The sequence below is a fragment of the Spinacia oleracea genome, chromosome 2, assembly GCF_020520425.1.
Source record: "Spinacia oleracea cultivar Varoflay chromosome 2, BTI_SOV_V1, whole genome shotgun sequence".
Lineage (NCBI taxonomy): Eukaryota > Viridiplantae > Streptophyta > Magnoliopsida > Caryophyllales > Amaranthaceae > Spinacia > Spinacia oleracea.
The window spans coordinates 90,955,373-90,975,563 of record NC_079488.1 but is presented as its reverse complement, the minus strand read 5'-3'; the positions used below and the strand labels follow the sequence as shown (position 1 = coordinate 90,975,563).

The window sequence follows — 20,191 nt, the reverse complement described above, 5'->3', positions numbered from 1 at the left end:
CTCCATTATTTAATATTTGACTTAATATTTTATTGTTTATTTTATGAAAAAAAATGATAAAATACTAGTCTGGATTGTACTTGAATGGATTAGTTTTTGATGGGGTTAGGTAAGATTTTAGTAAAGAAATAATTAAATTCCTTCATGTACTTATGGGTTATCAGTTATCACAAATTAGCAGAGGACTGAGTAGCAAGAGAAAGACAGTTGAGTCGACTATCTATGTGCATCAGAAATCATGCATAACAATATATTATATATGGGCTTCATTGCCTCTAGAAAACTTATAGTGTACTACTCCGTATATAGAGAACATTCACCATGTCTGCGGCATGCACAGCACGAGTGTCATTCGCCTGTACTTGATGCACTCACTTTAACTTTAGGGGTTGCTCATGCTCATATATAGAAAGAAATACTTGATATTTCAAACCAAATACTGTAATTAAAATCTACAAATTCCCGATTTGTCAGGTCCATATTTACACACTGCAATACTGCATACTCCAAAAGGGAGTACGGACTACTTGTTAAAAGAAAAGAATGATGATATTGTTACTCGGCATAAAACCATCTATTATTCTGCATTAATCATTTACAACAAATCAGAATCAAAACAGGTCATCTATGAGAACGAGACATTCTTTCTGATGGGTAAAATCTAAAATGTATGTGAATCATAGAGAAAAGGGTTTCATATACACGTCAAATGGCTCGCAAGCAGTCAGTTGCGGTTCCTGTTTACCATACAAAAACAAGATAAGTTAGACATACAACCAAGGAGGGAAACTGGAAAGTAAAGATTCATCATCAAAAATATATTATATAGGTAGGAAAATAAGAAATGTAACCTGACTGAGCCCCCCACCACTAACACTTCCTCCGGAGACTAGCATGGTCAGAAGAGATGTAACAACACCACCTCCACCACCACCTCCTCCTCCTCCAGAGCCATTACCAACATTACGTATCGCTGACCTCATTGAATTTAACATGCTTCCATAAGTGCTTGCTTGTCCACGCTCAATGGCTTGGATAAAACAGTAAGTCATTGCCCCGGTCGAAGTTATCTGTGACAATGCCTGACCAAACAAAACCCCGTTTTCAGAATTACCTTCTTTTTTTATTTATTATCATTATGAAAATGCAACACACTGGATCTTACAGCTGTATCCGCTGAGGTTTGGTCATCATCACAACCACTAATCGATATAACTTCTCCACCATTCGATCCTTTCCATACGCCTGATCGCGGACGATGATCCTCCCAAACATATTGCCCGCTCCTACATCATATTATTAAATAATATTATATTTCATTACATGTGACTTCTTATACTAGGAACTGGGAAGGAGTCTAGAAAGTTGCTTGAGAACAAGACTACACAATGGACTTATCCATCAACTGTATAATTTTTATTGAAGAACATGCAAGTAGCATCACCAAGAAAAACACTAGCTTCTCTGGAAAAACTAACCTGTTCATTCTGCAAAGAAATGGTAAATCCAGTACAGTGCCACTATGACATGCATCTATTATTGCATGAAGCTTCACTCCACGAGGAAGAGGTCTGACAATAGCTGTATTTATTTCATCATCAACAATCATTCCCTGTGTTTCAAAGTCCAAGGGGCATAGAGTTTCATCATATCCATCCGCTTCATCCCCGTTATAATTCCTCTGTCGTGAACCATGCCCAGAATAGTGAAATACCAGAGAGTCTCCAGGTTGACACCCATTTACAAGCCAAAACAATGCCATCCTAATATTGTGTTTCGTAGGAGACTTGTATGGATCAGTTTCTTCTTCTGCATTCCCATTGTTCATCAAACCAAAAATATCAATATTCACAGGCACAATAGAGGCAACACTATAATGCATAAACAACTTAATATTTCCTATCATTTAAGATTATCTTCACACGAAACCTCTCTTAAATTTTTAAGCAATTTCACTTAACTTCCGTAATGCTACTTTCAGTTAAATATTGCACTTAAGAGCATTTAGTTTGACTCTCCGTACACACTAAGTCCACAAGAACAACGCACATCGCCACATCGGATACTGTACTCATGGAATACTTTTGTGGATTCTGCCACAGTTGTGATAAAGAATGCAAAGTTGCAGAATGTGTCTCAGATAGTACACGAGAGGTCTCATTCACACAGTCACACCCATATCCACGTGAAAATTATTTCAATCTAGCTAATTCTCCCACTCTGCCAACTGAAGATATTCAACTTCAATTTTTAAAATTAAAGGGATTTCAATTATTTATCGTACATTTGAGTATTTGACATGATAAAGAAATTCTTTTTATCCCTTCTATGTCTGATATGACTATTAGGCAAGAATCAAGAAAAGCAAACTTCTAGGAAAATGTGAAGCCAATTTAACTTGACAACTTTCATCATATGAACTGTTAATCTACTTTGTAAAGTGGCAATCAGCCCCATAACTTCAGTGTCATGTGCAAATCAACCCCACAACTATTGAACAACGTGTACTTAACTCTTAATTGTCATTTTCCGATCAATTTGCGCCGGAAATTATAATTGTTACCGGAAAACAAAACTATACGAATAAAAAAAACAAGATTACAGTCATTAAATCCTTATCCATCTAAATACAAATGTTTCATTAGAGATTAATATTTATCCGTGAAGAAACTGAAACACAAACAGGGAGGGAAAATATGGCACAAGCCGCATAAACAATGTATTTGATAATGACCTTTGCTTCTGCCATTTTCGATTCCCCGCCACTAAATTATTTTGTGTTGCTTAAAAAGTTTACCCTGCCATATACGATTAGGAGTAAATTAACTATAGCCTAATATATGGAATCTCGTTGTATTGAAGATTTCTAGGAGTAACGTAACTAAGTCATATGCTGACTGTTCTATTGAGATGGGAAGGGATGAAAGTAGGTAGAACATGAAGACCTGACTACTTGAGAGACCGAGAGAGAAAGCCATTAAGGTTCTGACTTATGAGAAAGTTTCGTGAAAAAAGTACCAAAAGTCTTTCATATACAGTAAACCAGCAATACAATATTAGTTTTCCGGTGAAAAATTATAATTTCCGGTGGAGTTTGGTCGGAAAATGACAATAGGAAGTTTATTGCACATTGTAAAACAGTTGTGGGTTTAATTTGCTACATTTGAAAGTTAAAGGGTTGATTCGCACATGACACTTAACTTAATGGCCTTATGGGGCTGATTTGCCACATTCACTTCCACCTCTCAGGATACCCAATTTAATGAAACAATAGCATTAAAGACTAAAAGGCTTTCCAATTAGGTTAATGTAGACAAGACCTCTAGCGCCGAAGACTTGAAGTTCATGACATATACCAAAGACAGGAAAAATAATCTTGTCATAAGGGAACAAAACTGAGAAAGGGAAACCTCGGGACAGCTATTCCAAAAATGAGGGAGAAATTAGATACCTTCCATCTATAAGCAGTCACTGAAATAGTAGTATAAATTGAATGATCATGGTCACGTATTATTTTTTAAAAATGTTGGAAGATATAGAAATATTTGCAGAGTAACCATAAGTCCATAAAGCTTAAACTATATCAGCCCCTTAGAAATATTCTAGGAATAATAATTACATACTGCGGTCCAAATTAAGCATATGGAGCTAAAGAGTTGGCCATATATGTTGGAAGACCAAGAGTGCTCTAATGACAGACAATTTAATTCTGCACTGGAAAGAAGTCCTTTCCCTAAGAAACAATACCCCAAAAATCTACCAATCAAAATGAGAGGTTGAGAGCATTACCAGACCATAAACTCTGTCACAGGTTAGTATAATTCAATACATCTCCTAGAGAAGCTCCGCATAGAACATACCCCATTTAATTTACCAAAGCACCCGAAAATCAGAAGCTCGGCACAAAGCTCGCTTTAGCTCACTCACCCCCACTGACTTACAACAGTGAAAGACCACATAAGTTTCATAAATAAATAACTGAAGGTCTGAAGTTAAAATATGCCCAAGGGCAGTGGAATATCTTGAAAAATCATGGAAGCAAAGGTTTCCCGAGTCCCCAACCAACAAGCAGCTTCCAAATGTGAGTCAAGGATTGCAAAAGAGACTAGACTATTTTGAAACCTATGCATCAGGAGACCTCTACGGACTTGTTTGTGATACTTAACGGAAATATCAAGGAAGCCTTTTCTACGAAGCCCCATAAATTACATGCAAGGCACTGTATTAATTTCTCTAGGCAAAGGGCACCCCTAAACTCCATCGAGAAACTGGTATAAAGTCTTCAAAGGAGATGACGATCCTAGCTCTCAAGCTCCTCAATGTCCATAATAGGCATCTATATTACAAAAGCAATTGGGCTGTAAACAGACCTTGATCAATCCGTTTTAAACCTATAACAAACACCTATGAGACCTTCCAAACTAACAAGGGATAAGTATGAGAAAGACTTCTAGAGATGGACTCTGGGGTAGCACATGTGATAAAAAAAATTAAGTAGCGCTTTCATGGAAGCACTTCAGAAAGCATATACTAGACGCAATATTGGTTACTACTTACCAAGGTGTAAGATAAAGAGGAAATCTTCAAGAAGTAGTATGTGAAAAGTCTTTAAAATTATGGAGTGAAGGATCCCTGGCTTCCTAGTTCCTAACAACTCCAAAAGATCGTCAAAATTTCATCATAGACTTACTGAGTCATAAATGGCACCAAGTCCCAAACAGTCCTTACTTACATTTGGCCATACTAAGTGAACATCATACTAATACAACTAACACTACTTCCAGCTATCAAACCCGCGATTCTTACTTGCATAAACACCTTTTGTACATCTGGTCTTTGTGTATTTGACATTGCAAATAGTAGACGATTAACTCCAATGCGATTCCTATATTCGAATCGATTCTTGTTAGGACTTCTCTTCACTTTCGACACTCGGATCATATGCTATAATCCATGATAAACATTCCAAATTTCTAACTCAGACCAACCAAACCTAATTCCATCTCACAACCGAATCTGAAATCCGAGCAACACTCCCAACAAAAGAAGCAAAATATAATCTTTCATCGTTTTTGCTTTATGACATAAGAAAAAAAAAACAAAAAAAAAAACAATGCCACCAAATTTGATCCATTTGTACAAAATTGAGGTCGTGATTTTGTGGTTAGTTCATAATGCAGAAAACTCCTTGTTTATCTGAAATTCACATTCAATATCACCTCAAAATTGATCAAACAAATCATTCAATCAAACCCCAGATCAAGAAAAATACAAAAAATAAATGAAAATAAATAAATAAAATTGGGATTGAGAAAATACCAGTAAGCATGATGATGGATTCAGAGGGGAATTGAAACTTATTAATGAGCAAATATCGCATACACTTAGCATCATTGATACAACCTTTAAGCTCGTGCCTGGAGAATTTGTAAGAAATCCCACAAATAACAGCCCTTTTACGACCGTGAACGGACGGGGAAGAGACAAGGGGTGCCTGAGAATATGGCGAAGGAGGAGGAGGCGCGTGGGAGTGTGGAGAAGTAGCAGGTGGCCCAGCGTGATGAGATGGAGAAGGAACGACAGCGCGTGGGTCGGCGATGTGGGTTATGGCTTGGCAAACAGCGCAACGGATGGATCGGGCACCGGGTGGTAGCTGGAGTGGGGTCCGGCAACCGGAGCAGTTGACCAGCATCATCATGGTGCGTATAGGGATAGTATTGGAATTTGATGATGGTTAAATTTTAACTTTAATTTTTGGGTGTGAATTAATTAATCTGGGAGGAGACAAGAGAGGTAGTTGACTACGTTAGCAAGGAAGGGCGAATGTTGGAGGATATTGAGCTAACTTTTGAGTTTTGATGCAACTTTGCCGCGTCTAATTTCTTTCAACACGATATTCTAACCTATACGATCTTCGTACGAGTGTTATATGACAAGCGTCCTGTCTATAACCAATTGAGGTTGGCATGAGTGGTTAAGGGCCTCTTGCTCCTTAACCAAGGTCTTGGGTTCGAGCTTTGGGAATGGAAAAAATCTCAACTGGGAGGGATGCTGCCCATCGAGGTACCCATGCAAACTCCCGCGGGAGATTAGTCCACTCGCCAAAGGCAGTGGGAACTCCTCGTAGTAGAACCAAAAAAAAAAAAAACAAGCGTCCTGCCTATATCTAGTATTTAAAAAGCGAAATTATTATATGTAAAAATACCATGTTATTTGTACTAATTGAAGGGTGGCACGTGATCTGGTTTGTGTCCAGTGGCCTATCCTACGTAGACCACTGTCTACTATGCGACGTTACACGTCTCATATGCTTAAGATAATGTCAGGTGTCTAAATCCTGACCATACGACTGAACTTGGGATAAATCAATCAATGACAGCATATGTGAAAGAAGTCTGTCCAATTTTTCCATTTCGCACAAAGACCTAAAAGAGTAAAGGCCCATTTATGTCTTCAATCAGAATGGCTGCACAAAGCAAGTGACACATGTCACCACCTCAGGGGTCAACCAATCATATTGAAGGGTTTCTAGGACTTTCCTTCAATAACCTAGTATTATATAAAGATCCAAATCCAAGGGACAAGGACATTCAATTACACAACAACGACCAAATGTTTTATGCTCTACCTTCTCTCTCTAAATAATCTTACTTACTTAGGCATCGGAGAAATATTCTTGTTTTGCAGGTCGGAGCAGAGATCATGTTATGTCAGACCGAAAACCTCCGTGTCATCAGCAGATTGGAAAAATCCCACAATATTTGGCGCCGTTTGTGGGGAGGTACGGTAACATGGAAGATCAATGACCTGAGAACGAAGTTGTGCATTCGGTTCGAGAGGAACGTCCTCCCCCAACAAGGGAGATGTCGTCTTAGAATCAGCAGACGCCCATCCAGAGGGTCACGGCTGAGGCCGCTCGAACATTTGCAGCAAGACATACTCCTCGGCAACCCCCTGACGTGGAGGTGTCCAGTGACGAAGACGAGCAAGCAAACCAACCACCACATGGCAGACATTCAGACCCCGGGGCGGAAATAGTGCTAGACGAGAATCCAGATCTACTCGTCTCGGTAGGGACCCTACATCATACCTAAGCGGGCTTCCAAGATGAGATAGGCAAGACAGTTAATGCCGAGGTGCGGAAAAGTATGCTAATTCTCAATACAAGTATCAACACTAGAGAGCAGGCGATAGATACCATACCGTCATATTCTTTGCGCCCTCTGAATATCTGGAGAGCTGATGATAATTCCAGGCAGGCTGAAGAAGAGGCCAGGCGGCGATTACCTTGGAATAGAGTCGTCCCGGTCCCAGTTCGTCTGCCGCGCAGATTGCCCGTTCGACAACTTGGTGAAACATCACGACAAGGAATGCCGCAGGAGCCGTCCCAGCCAGAGCCGGTGCTGGATAATGAATCTGAACTCTCTGACATCGGGTCTACCCCGGTCATGCAAGATCAGTCCTTTTGTCACCAGGAATACACCCATCAGAGCTAGGCTCGGCCGCGAACTGAGGGTCCAAGTTTGCAGACTTGGCGTCCTGATTTATTTCGGCGTTGGGTGATACATTCACAACATCAGGATCATGTGCATCATATTCAGGAAGGGGTTTCCCCACATGGCCCTCGGCCATTCCACGCCTTTCGCTGACAGTATCATGAGAGCACCTAAGGAGCCTAAGATCAAGCCGCCTTCTATTGATGCTTACCATGGAACCACTGATCGAGACATGCATCTGCTAGCCTATTGGCACCACATGTATGTTCAGGGGACAAATGAGTCTACCTGGTGCAAGTATTTTCCAGGAACACTAAAAGGGGTAGCGTCAAAATGGCTCGAGAGGCTTCCGGCAGGGACGATTAGTTCTTTTTTCGAGCTTGAGATGTTGTTTTCCACTCGGTTCATGGCTTACAAAGAAGAGAAGAAGACAAGTATGCACTTGAGTCGGATTCAGCAATGGAAATACGAGTCATTAAGAAGTTACGTGAAGCAATTTAATTTGGAATCAGGGCAAATCCCGGACCTGCCTGATGGTGTAGCATTCGACAACTTCATTCGTGGGCTGAAAAAGGGTTCCTTCAAGTTCGATTTAGTGAATGAGAGTGTATGAACTATAGATGAAGTGTTGGATGAGGATAAGGCGTTCATTCATGCAACTGAAATTTGTAGCGTCCCAAAAGACCCCCGAGGAAGTGATAACGCCGAGCCAGAAGAGAAAAAAGATAAATTTGAAAAGAAGGGTTCCCGGCCAAATGGAACGTGGGCCATTTCGAAGGAACCTACTAGGGTTCCAACGGCTGCAGGGAAAAAGAGGGGAAGGACCTATGATCGAGAACGTTTTGAATATAACACTGACTTAATATCCCATTCTGATGGACGTCGGTTCGAAATTTGAAATAGATCGTCCCTTTCGGATGAAATCGTCGTCCGAAAGTCGGGATTCCAAATTATATTGCCATTTCCACAGTGACATCGGCCATGATACGAAAGAGTGTAAGAGTTTGAAGCGAGCCTTAGATGGTCTTGCCATAAAGGGTTTTTTGAAGAACTAGACTAGCAAGAATGTGGGAGGTTCAGGTAAGCAGTTCTACAAAAAGATTGGGTAACAAATATAGTCCTCGTCCCTAAACCCAATGACACTTGGAAATTGTACGTCGATTACACGGATTTGAACAAGGCATGTCCCAAGGAGAGTTTTTCGCTCCCCAAAATTGATCGTCTTGTTGACTCCACGGCAGGGCAGGCTATGATGAGTTTTATGGATGCATACTTTGGTTTTCATCAGATACCGCTTTGGCCCGAGGATCAAGAGAAAACTTCGTTTGTCACTGAACAAGGATTGTATTGCTACAAGGTGGTGCCGTTCAAATTAAACAACGCACCAGCTGGAGGAAATAGTGCCCTTGGTCCAAGTATGCATATAATATTAAGTCTAATAAATGCGGTTCAGTATTAATTAACAAGTTAATAATTCAGTAAGATCAAGTGAGCTGAATGCCTAGCTAGAGGTCGCTTCAGTTCAAGTGGAATTAATGATATTAATCCACAGCTTACTCTTGACTGAACTCGTAGGGTCACACAAATAGTACGTAAATGGATCAAGTATTTAATGGCATTAAATACTTTATCTATGGATATTCGGAATCGACGGATCTTGGTTTCAGTGGGAGCTGAGATCGTCACAAGCAAGTGAATACTCCGGAAACGATGATATTGCCGGAAACGGAAATATGGATCGTATCGGAAATATAAATATTATCCAAGTCGTAGATGTTGCCGGAAACGGAAACATGATACGTATCGGAAAATATTATCGGAAATGGAAATATTGCCGGAATCGGAAATATTGCCGGAAACGGAAATATTGTCAGAATCGGAAATATTATCGGAATCGGAAAATAATTCCGGAAACGGAAATATTAAATATTTATTCGAAACGGAAATTAATTCCGGAATCGGAAATATTAAATATTGTTCGTATCGGAAATGAATTCCGGAACCGGGAATTTAATCGGAAGCGTATCGTACGAATTAGCGTCGGACGAGGCCTGCCGGACGAAGGCCCTGCACGAAGTCGGGCCATCGCCCAGCAAGCAAGACGCACGCCAACACGCACAGCCCATGGCAGCGCCAGGCCCACCGCAAGGCAAGCCCAGCGCGCCAAGGCGTGGCTGCGTAGCGTAGGCTGCGTAGCGTGGGCCAAACGCACGCGCATGGGCGGCCCTCGTGGCTGCCGTGCGTGTGTGTGTTTGTGTCCATGCACAATTCCTAAATCTATTAGGATTTGGTGTATGATTAAATTCCTATTCCTAAAAGGATTATTTAATTAATTAGAGTCCTTGTAGGATTCTAAGTTTAATTAAATCGTATCCTACTAGGATTCCAATTCCCTTTCCAAACCTCTATAAATAAAGGCCTAGGGTCTTAATTTATGTACATGGGATTGAAGTATTCTAAGGGTAAGTTTTGAAAGAAAAATAAGCCAAACACTTGCAAACACTTAACCGAATTTCCTAGTAACCTTAAGGGCGATTCTAGTTGGTCTAACTTGAGGCGGATCCGGACGTACTGTGGACTATCTACGGAGGGACGACATTTGGAGTCCTAAAGGCTTGTTCTTGTTCGGTTCGGGCGCAGCTAGGGAAGGCACGCTACAAAGTGTATGCTCCTAAATTATGCTAAATGATTATGTGTAAATAATATGTTTCCTGGCATTAAGGTTTTTCCGGTGATTTATGTTTTGTGATATGTATCATAACCTAACAGTGGTATCACGAGCCTCTTATTATTTTCATAATCTAAATTGCATAAACATGGTTAAATTTCACAAATTTTCAAGGAATTAAAAGGGGTGATTAATATTCGTAATTGTTAATTAATTGCAAATTGCGTTTATTTAATTATATGTACGCAGTTTTTCGGCAGTTTCTTCGTTACTCATCCAAATCGAGTGATTTTGTGTCAATTCCGCATGTAAAAGGCATTCTAAATTTTTGACAAAAGTAATTTTTTTCGGCCGAACCCAGAATTCCCAAATTCGAAGCCTAACTATGACTTTTCGAAGGTTTTAGTTTTTCGAACGCAAAAGTTTATAAATTTAAGATGTTAAATTAAATATTTGCGATTCTTGTTGATAAATCTTGAATTTTTGATTGACCTACAGTATATGTTTAACAAGTTTGAATGCCTAGCCTTGTTAATTATACAACCTAATTTGTAATTATGATTAATTTGTTGAAATTCGAATAATTTAGAATTAATTTGATTTTCATAATTAATTAATAGTTTAATTAGGTATCTATGATTAAAATCCACCATAAAAATTGTTAATTTATGTTAAATTTTTAATTTTTATGACCTAGATTTGAATCCATGTTAATCGGAAATTAATTCATTAATAAATTTTCGATTTTTCGCCCTAAAAATTATGAAATTAATATGTTTTATTAATTTGTCATTAATTTTGAATTAAAAATTTTAAATTTTTATAAAAAAACGCTCATGAATGTTGCACGCACAAAGCAATGGAAGCTACGTGTTACCCTTAAAGGGTGTTGTATAGTGCGGGCACGCGACGACGAGCAAGGGAGCTCGTCGCCCGTGCGATACGAATGCAGCGAGCAACATAGCGCATGGCGCGCGCACGAGGCAAGGGAGCCTGTGCGTGTGTGCCGTGTGTGCTATGCGATGGGCGAGGGCGACGATGCAAGGCACGAGCGACGAGCAAGACGCGTGTGGGCAGCGATGCTGCCGCGCCACAGCGCGCCTGGCTCGCCCAGCAAGCAAGCAGAACGCGCAAGCAGGGAGCGATCCCTCGCTCGGCGCGCGCTAGCCTGCGCAGCAACACGCGACACAGCACAAGGCTGCGCGCAGCGTGGCCAGCAATGGCTCCGTGTGCGTGTGGCGTGTGGCTGCCTGTGGCGTGTGGCTGTGTGTGCCTTGTGCAACGATCGATCGAGCGTGGCGCGCTGCCTCGTGGCTTGATGGGGCTTGGGCGCAAGCCCAAGTGCCTCGTCTTGCGACGATTGGTACGTTTTGATTTTAATTTTGAATTTTCAGTTCGGAAATAATTTTAATTAACTTTAAAATTGATAATTTAAATTGTTTTCTTGGAGTTTAATTTTGAATATTATAATTATTATAAATGTTAATTTATACTAATTATTTTTCTAAAATTAAATCCTTGAATTAATTTAAATTTATTTAATTCAACTGAAAATAAATTAAATAAATGGATTCAATTATAATTTTATATGAGCTTTAAATTTTAATTAAACTTGTATGTTTCCGGTTAGACTGGAAATACATTTTTTATGTTTAAAATTAGTAAAGCATATAAAGTTATTGGTTTAAGTGGGAGCAATTTTAGTCATAAACTCTTGATTAGGTCTACAAATCCCTTAAGGTTAAACAACTTGATTAGAATTAATAAGGACTGAATAATTGGTAGATTATTGGTGCCCTTAATTAATTGCTGCAAATATTTATGTGATGCATAACGTGTTTTACTAACCAGCTATGTGGGCCATTCATGATAATGAATGGGTGAATGGTATATATTGTATATGTACTGTTTTGCAGGTTATGAAGTGACTAGTATGACCCAAATAGGATAGAAAATATGGTCTGCGTACCATTAATTTGAATGTAATTGGTCTAAAGTACCAAAATTGTTTTTCAATTCAAATATGGTATGCGTACCATCAAATAGTTGTAATTAGTTCAATTATAGCTTATCCTATTTGAAGAAAATGGCGCCTCCCACGGAGATTTTCAAGACGGACCTTGAAGTTGAAGCTTCAAGATGAAGCCGGGCCATACTAGATCACATTTATCTTATGCATGTTTTAAGTTATTTATTGCTTTTAAATATGTCTTAAATATGCATGAGATCAAAGCTTGATTATGTTGCATGATTAAGGATTTTAGTTCACTTAAAATCTAACCAACATAGTAAGAGCCTTAAGTTCCAAACGTAAAAATTGAGTTAAAAGGTGCCACGCCAAAATAACACTTACTTGGATATCCTTTACATCGATCTTAGTAATAGTTTTCCGCCATAGCGAGGTGTTACTTGTCGATACTAAAGGGGTAAGGTACACAAATAATTGTGAGTACATGTTAGTTTTGGTGAAAATCAACGATATAAGTAAGGAGTCCTTTTATGTCGTGGCAAAATCGATAGGTTTACCTAATAAGTTCTTAGACGTACCTATCAACCAAGAGTAGTTTCTAGACTATTAGCAAAAGGCTTTTGCTTACCTAAAATGTTTTAGAATTAAGTCAAAATACATAATGTGCTTAATTCTTCAATGGTTTTAGGGTCTTGGAATCATTTTATTCACACCTGCCGGAACAATAAATTCGAATAAAATGCCAATAACTTGTTCAAATTGCATGATTGCTTTAATTTTCAAGTTATTACTCATGATAAATGTTTAGACTTTGCATGCTTCAATGTATGTTTTAATTATTGTTTATAATTAAATATCTTGCACTGCAATAAATCCTTTTAGAAAGGTAACAGTAAATTTCCTCGATTGGTAGTGAATCCAAGAACGATTCACGGAAATGAGAGAAAGTGAGCAATTTAAAATGTACGTTTCTTATATCGACTTTTATATTTGTTTTCGAATATCAAAATCAAATGGCAAACCAATTGGTGCTTGTGAATTCAAAATGCACTGTAGTTTTGAGATCATAAAGCATTGAGTTTAAAACGCTCAGCTTTACCAATGGTTAACAACCTAATATCTTTGTCCATTTGATTCTCGAATGAGTCTAGTCCCTACACATTCGAATAGATCGATGCTTAGAGAACTTTAGAAGCTTCTGGTAAGATCATCTAGTTGAAACTTAATATTCAACATAAATCAAATGGTAAGAACCTTGTTGGAGTGACATTGGACATGTCTAAACAAAGTATAAAAGTCAACACTAGAGAATTCAATTCTTAAGGCTATTAGAAAGGGTACAAGAAATAGGAATTCAAAGGAACAAATGAAAGGAACTTACAATTCCGTTTCTACCTATAAGTTTATGTTTAAAGAGAAGTGACCTAGCAATCAAACTTCCTTGGTATCATATACCGCTTGAGGTTCTTACTTCGGTAATAACTCAAACAATGGAAGCTAGGCTACACTAATGGCCTACAAGTGGGAAATGAAGCATGGCAATGCTACATTAGTTGTAGGGTCATCTAGTTTGTTTTAAGTCCTTTCAAAGGCTGGAACTTAATGGCTATTTTGTTCCATAATCAGCATACCTAAATTTCTGCTTCAGACACAGAAAGACTCACATTCAGAAGAACGAAAACAATGCTTGTTTGTTTGTTTATTTGAATGAAATGGTCATTTACGGTTTGAGTCAATATGCTTGATTAAAACAAACAACTCTTTAACAATAAGAACTTTACTAGGTTCAAATCAACCCCTTGATTTGAGTTCCACTAGTCTTTGGCGTTGTTGCTTAGACCATATCAACAAGTTAACATTCATAAGCTCTATTTCGATGGACTTTTGAAAGTTGATTGATTTCTAGATCAATTTAAGACAAGCTAGTCTTACTTGTTGAAAGTAACAAACGATATGAACTATTGTTAGAACGCCTAGACAATAGAGTTCAAAGCTAAAGAAAGATTTTATGACTTTATTATTTCACATGGATTTGAGTGAATATAGGTTTATTTACTCAAAGTGATATAAATTTGAATCTGTTTGGCTAGTTCAAAGATTCAGAAGTATAAAATCCACTTGGCAAGAAATCATAAAGATCTAGGTTAGATCATGTTGTTGATTACTTATACCAAGAATGATCATCAATGATTGTGTGTAGTAAAATTCACAATCTAGCTCCATACGAGTTTTATTTGATTCGATTTGTTATGTATTTGATAGATTCAGATTTCTTTTGTAGATGTCGTATGACTTTTTATTAATGAATTAATTTTATTTCAAAAAAAAGATATGGCATAACTAAGTTGGAATGATCGAAGTCGATTAGTACTTGATTCGATCAATGATGGATCATAAAGACTTTTCCTATAATTTATAAAACAAAATTCTCAACTACCACCAAACTAAACCAAATTCGTCAAAGCTATAGAAAAGTAATTTCAGAATATCTTTTCGATAATATATATCTAGAGAGTTGCTAAACTCAGTGGGAGCTTAGTGTTTGTTATTCAACAAACTAAGGCCCAAATATAGATATATGTTTCATTGTGATTTATTCAAATGAGACACAAGGGTATTGTTTCTACCACAAAATTTTGAGAACATAATGTTTGTTTGCTCGAAATAATGTCCTTTTGGAGATTCGTTTCCAAAATGACAAGTGGGAGAAAATAGACCTCAAAAGTCTTCGAGGCGAACAACAAACATAAAACGGAGATTCCGAAGCTTTTCGAAGTTCTTTAGAAAATCCGAACACTTATTCTTTGAGGACTTTAGAAGTGACTTTAAAGAATAGACATCTCTTAGAAGACTTTACAAGTGCTTCAAGGAGAACAGAATATTCAAAGGACTTTCAAGTGGCTATTGATATTCTATTGTTCGATGTTCTATACCCAAGTAGGCATAGAGTTCAAGTCACTGAAACTATGAGATTCTTCTATTAGATAGTGAAGAAACATGGAGTTCTAGTCACTGAAGCTATGCGATTCTTCTATTAGATAGTGAAGAAACCTACAACTTGCAGTCAAACTATTAATGAGTTTGTGACCTGTAAGAAAGCTAAGACGAAACCCAGATTCCCTAAAATGGTTAGAGGCCATATATAGACTCAAATGTTTTAAATGGTTAGAGGCCATAAAATATACTCAATGTTTTGATGACAAAATTGAAATTTTGTTGATTTGCAAGAATAGTTTCACACCTATTGGTTGCAAGTTTGTTTTAAGGATAAAAACTATCAAACATGAAATTGTGTTCACACACAAAGCTAGATTAGTTGCTAAAGGTTACAAGCAAATTCACGGTGTGGATTGTGTTGAAACCTCATGCAAAATCGTAATGCTTAAGTCTATAATTCAAGCAATGATTGCATATTGGTACATATGGCAATTGGATGACAAAACGTATTCCTCAATAAAATGTTGGAAGAAACTATGTACATGACATGTCATAGGATTTGTGGATCCAAATAATGCTTGAAATGAATGCTAGCTTATGAAATCTAAGTACAGATTTAAGCAAGAAATTGGGAATTGGAATTGTATTTTAGTGAAGCTAATAAGTATTTTAGTTTCATAAAATGTACATGATTCTTATAGATATATAAGAAGTTTAGTGGGAGTACGTAAAACTTAATTGGTCCTATGTGTATCACACAAATATCTCTCTATTGTGAAATAACATTCAAATACTAATGACTTAGATTTGAAATTATTCATCAATGATGGACCAAGGCGAAACTTAGTACATACTGGGTATTAAGATCTATTTACAAAGATCTTATGATATTGTTTTGGATTAAGTAATGGCATTTACTAAAATCAAACACGAAAGACTCCATTGGAGATATTCGACCCATATGAATAAATCTAAGTAAAGAATGTTTGAACTATGTATAAGCATTTACTAAGTTAAACATCAAAGAGTCTAAATGAGATTCTTAACCTATATTATATGTCAAAGAATTTAGTTGGATTCAGTATCTACTGAAATTGAATGAACTAAAGTTACATGAATGGAATTCAATTGGGAATTATTCTGGAAAAGAATTTATCATGTATGATATAATATGAGGATCGCCAAAAACGTATCGTAAAGCTTTAGGCATGACGAACACATACCAATCTCTATTGGTCTAAGTAAAGATCAACTAAATTGAGATCAAGAAAAACTTATGGTACTTGAAAAGGTACATAGGATTAGTTCTTGATTCAAGGAAATAAAGATATGCTAGATATTGATGCTACACGCATAAACACTGGCAAAGGATCAAGAAAGATCCCTTTTGAGTTAACCATTGGCAAGAACGAGCTATATGCATCGTGTTTGAAATGGCAACATGGATTGGAGACCATGAGTTGTTGCGTGGGAAATTAAAATATTAATTTTTATGTTCTAAGATACAGCTGGAAAGTCTTCCACATATCTGTGAATTGCTTGGATAAGTAAATCTAAACAAAGCATCACTAGCAACCTAAACAATTGAAGTAAAAGTACTTATTGCCTAAGAAGCAATGAAACAGAGTTGTTTATATTAATGAGTTCTTCATTGAACTTGGGTGGATCACATGTCTGCTAACTTGATGGTTCTTCATTGCAAAATGCGTAGAACCACTATCGAAGTAAGAAAGACTAGATCACATAATAAACAAACTCAAAATATCTTATCATCCTATCTCGAATATTATTCGATGAAAAGGATATTAAGATTGGCAAAGCATGATAACTAAACCTATGCAACAAGTGAGAAACAAAACTCACATTGTAACACTGGAAATCAAGCATAGCTTTGAAATTCCATGAACTGTTTTAAAGATGGGTTTGAGGCCCATGGTTGTAAAACATTGGGGTTGAACATTTATCATATATGAAATGTATTTTCATATTCCATTTAATCTTGGTTTAGTATTAAATGATGAGTCCCTTCAATTTGACGATATATTCAAGATAGACTGTCAGGACCAGTCCTGTGACTAAGAAATGTCTATCAAGTGAACTTGAATGTCAAAAGTTGAAAATGGTCCCTGGTCGGAGTTTTCTATAAAAATGGACGCATAGAAAACATTAGACGACTAGAATGCAAGATGACTAGTAGTTCTGTTTCTTGAACTATGTGGGCATGGCAATGTCATAATCATTTGCATAGATACTTACTTTGGGAAGACTAGTATCGGACAGACCTATGAAACTTTACTGTAAGAGATGAAAATATGTCATAAGTAAATTTCATTAAAATTATTAGACACTAAATCCTCAATACCTGAGTGATTTGAGATTACTTGTTTGAGAACTGGTTACTTTGACATTGACCAACCGTCGCACCGTAAAAGGAGGCTATAAAGGCAACGCTCAGGTAATCACCTATCAAACGAAGTCTAATCTCAAGATCGCAAGATTGGGATTGTCCTCCCATAAATCGGGATGAGATGCTTAAAAGTTGTACAAGGCCACTCGGAGAGCTAGAAACTGTGAAATGCATGGCCGTGCTCGGATGAATCATAGGCTATGATTATCTATTTATTTGATCAGTTGAACTCTGAAACCGAGAAATACCTCTGGACATAATAAGGATGACAACTCTTACCTTATGTTCAAGAGCAAGCATCGAGCGACAAAGGAATTAGGAAAATGCACACTTGTCCCTAAGGACAAGTGGGAGACTGAAGGAAATAGTGCCCTTGATCCAAGTATGCATATAATATTAAGTCTAATAAATGCGGTTCAGTATTAATTAACAAGTTAATAATTCAGTAAGATCAAGTGAGCTGAATGCCTAGCTAGAGGCCGCTTCAGTTCAAGTGGAATTAATGATATTAATCCACAGCTTACTCTTGACTGAACCCGTAGGGTCACACAAATAGTACGTAAACGGATCAAGTATTTATTGGCATTAAATACTCTATCTATGGATATTCGGAATCGACGGATCTTGGTTTCAGTGGGAGCTGAGATCGTCACAAGCAAGTGAATACTCCGGAAACGATGATATTGCCGGAAACGGAAATATGGATCGTATCGGAAATATAAATATTATCCAAGTCGTAGATGTTGCCGGAAACGGAAACATGGTACGTATCGGAAAATATTATCGGAAATGGAAATATTGCCGGAATCGGAAATATTGCCGGAAACGGAAATATTGTCAGAATCGGAAATATTATCGGAATCGGAAAATAATTCCCGAAACGGAAATATTAAATATTTGTTCGAAACGGAAATTAATTCCGGAATCGGAAATATTAAATATTGTTCGTATCGGAAATGAATTCCGGAACCGAGAATTTAATCGGAAGCGTATCGTACGAATTAGCGTCGGACGAGGCCTGCCGGACGAAGGCCCAGCACGAAGCCGGGCCATCGCCCAGCAAGCAAGACGCACGCCAACACGCACAGCCCATGGCAGCGCCAGGCCCACCGCAAGGCAAGCCCAGCGCGCCAAGGCGTGGCTGCGTAGCGTGGGCTGCGTGCGTTTGGCCCTCGTGGCTGCCGTGCGTGCGTGTGTTTGTGTCCATGCACAATTCCTAAATCTATTAGGATTTGGTGTATGATTAAATTCCTATTCCTAAAAGGATTATTTAATTAATTAGAGTCCTTGTAGGATTCTAAGTTTAATTAAATCGTATCCTACTAGGATTCCAATTCCCTTTCCAAACCTCTATAAATAAAGGCCTAGGGTCATAATTTATGTACATGGGATTGAAGTATTCTAAGGGTAAGTTTTGAAAGAAAAATAAGCCAAACACTTGCAAACACTTAACCGAATTTCCTAGTAACCTTAAGGGCGATTCTAGTTGGTCTAACTTGAGGCGGATCCAGACGTACTGTGGATTATCTACGGAGGGACGACATTTGGAGTCCTAAAGGCTTGTTCTTGTTCGGTTCGGGCGCAGCTAGGGAAGGCACGCTACAAAGTGTATGCTCCTAAATTATGCTAAATGATTATGTGTAAATAATATGTTTCCTGGCATTAAGGTTTTTCTGCATGATTTATGTTTTGTCATATGTATCATAACCTAACACCAGCCACATTTCAGCGGCTAATTAACACTGTTTTCTGCAAGCAACTTGGTCGAAACATTGAGGCTTACATTGACGAGATGATTGTAAAAAGTAAAGAGAGAGCGGCACATCTGACCGACTTGAAAGAAACATTTGAAACACTTCGTTCTTGCAAAATGAGGCTGAACCCTAAGAAATGCGTTTTCGGAGTAACTTCAGGGAAGTTTCTCGGTTTCTTGATTGATGAACAGGGGATAGAGACAAACCCAGATAAAATACAGGCGGTGATGAACATGAGCTCGCCAAAAACTGTCAAAGAAGTCCAGCGGCTAACGGGTTGTCTGGCGGCATTAGGCAGATTCCTATCCAGGGCCGGAGATAAATGCCATTAATTTTTTAGCACAATCAAGAAGATGTCTAAGTTTGAGTGGACGGCTAAAGTAGAGGAAACCTTTTTAAGATTGAAGGATTATCTTCATACCTTACCCCGACTCGTCAGCCCTCTACAAGGAGAAGTCTTGTACATATACCTGATAGTATCAGAACACTCGTTGAGTGTCGTCCTCCTCGCAGAAAGAGAGGGAGTTCAGATGCCCGTCTACTTTGTTAGTCATGCCTTGCAGATGCTGAGTTAAGATATACCACGGTAGAGAAGTTTGGTTTGGCCTTATTTTTGGCAAGCAAGAAGTTGCGTCCATATTTTTAGCTCACAGACTGGTGGTCTATAGTGATCGGCCGTCGAAACTACCATTCACAAAGCTAGAGGCAGCCAGCCGGATGTTAAATCGGGCTATTGAGCTTAATGTATGCATTTGATATCTCCTATGAGCATAGGAAGGCTATTAAGGGGCAAGCGCTTGCTGATTTCATTGTGGAAATGACAAGACCCATTTTCTCCTAGGAAAGAAAGACCATGTGGACAGTCTTTTTGGATGGCTCCTCCACGCAAAATGGATGCGGTGCTGACATCATCTGCCAGTCACCCGAGGGTGACACCTACGAGTATGCAATACGCTTTAA

General features: G+C 38.2%; 2 protein-coding genes across 2 annotated transcripts; one reads left to right on the top strand and one right to left on the bottom strand.

The window, feature by feature from the left end:
* Positions 1-404: 404 nt before the first annotated feature.
* LOC110806217 (metacaspase-1) lies at positions 405-5,895 on the bottom strand. Its single transcript, XM_022011862.2, has 5 exons — positions 5,320-5,895; positions 1,479-1,809; positions 1,166-1,286; positions 852-1,082; positions 405-737 (listed from the first exon to the last, which is right to left on the bottom strand). The coding sequence occupies exons 1-5, from the start codon at positions 5,696-5,698 to the stop codon at positions 678-680; spliced, it is 1,122 nt and encodes a 373-aa protein (XP_021867554.2). The 5' UTR covers positions 5,699-5,895; the 3' UTR covers positions 405-677.
* Positions 5,896-7,656: 1,761 nt separating this feature from the next.
* Positions 7,657-19,563, top strand: LOC110806208 (uncharacterized). Its single transcript, XM_022011846.2, has 3 exons — positions 7,657-8,071; positions 8,117-8,377; positions 19,196-19,563. Exons 1-3 carry the CDS (start codon positions 7,657-7,659, stop codon positions 19,561-19,563), a joined length of 1,044 nt encoding a protein of 347 aa, XP_021867538.2.
* Positions 19,564-20,191: the final 628 nt, after the last annotated feature.

Excerpts from the sequence above, each read along its gene's own strand:
- LOC110806208 (XM_022011846.2), top strand. The coding sequence starts at position 7,657 with ATGAGAGCACCTAAGGAGCCTAAGATCAAGCCGCCTTCTATTGATGCT. Across the intron at positions 8,072-8,116 it reads CATTCGTGGGCTGAAAAAGG|ATGAAGTGTTGGATGAGGAT; the intron begins GTTCCTTCAAGT and ends TATGAACTATAG. Across the intron at positions 8,378-19,195 it reads AATATCCCATTCTGATGGAC|CCACATTTCAGCGGCTAATT; the intron begins GTCGGTTCGAAA and ends ACCTAACACCAG.
- LOC110806217 (XM_022011862.2), bottom strand. The coding sequence starts at position 5,698 with ATGATGATGCTGGTCAACTGCTCCGGTTGCCGGACCCCACTCCAGCTA. Across the intron at positions 1,083-1,165 it reads AAACCTCAGCGGATACAGCT|GCATTGTCACAGATAACTTC; the intron begins GTAAGATCCAGT and ends TTGTTTGGTCAG. Across the intron at positions 738-851 it reads GTGGTGGGGGGCTCAGTCAG|GAACCGCAACTGACTGCTTG; the intron begins GTTACATTTCTT and ends TATGGTAAACAG.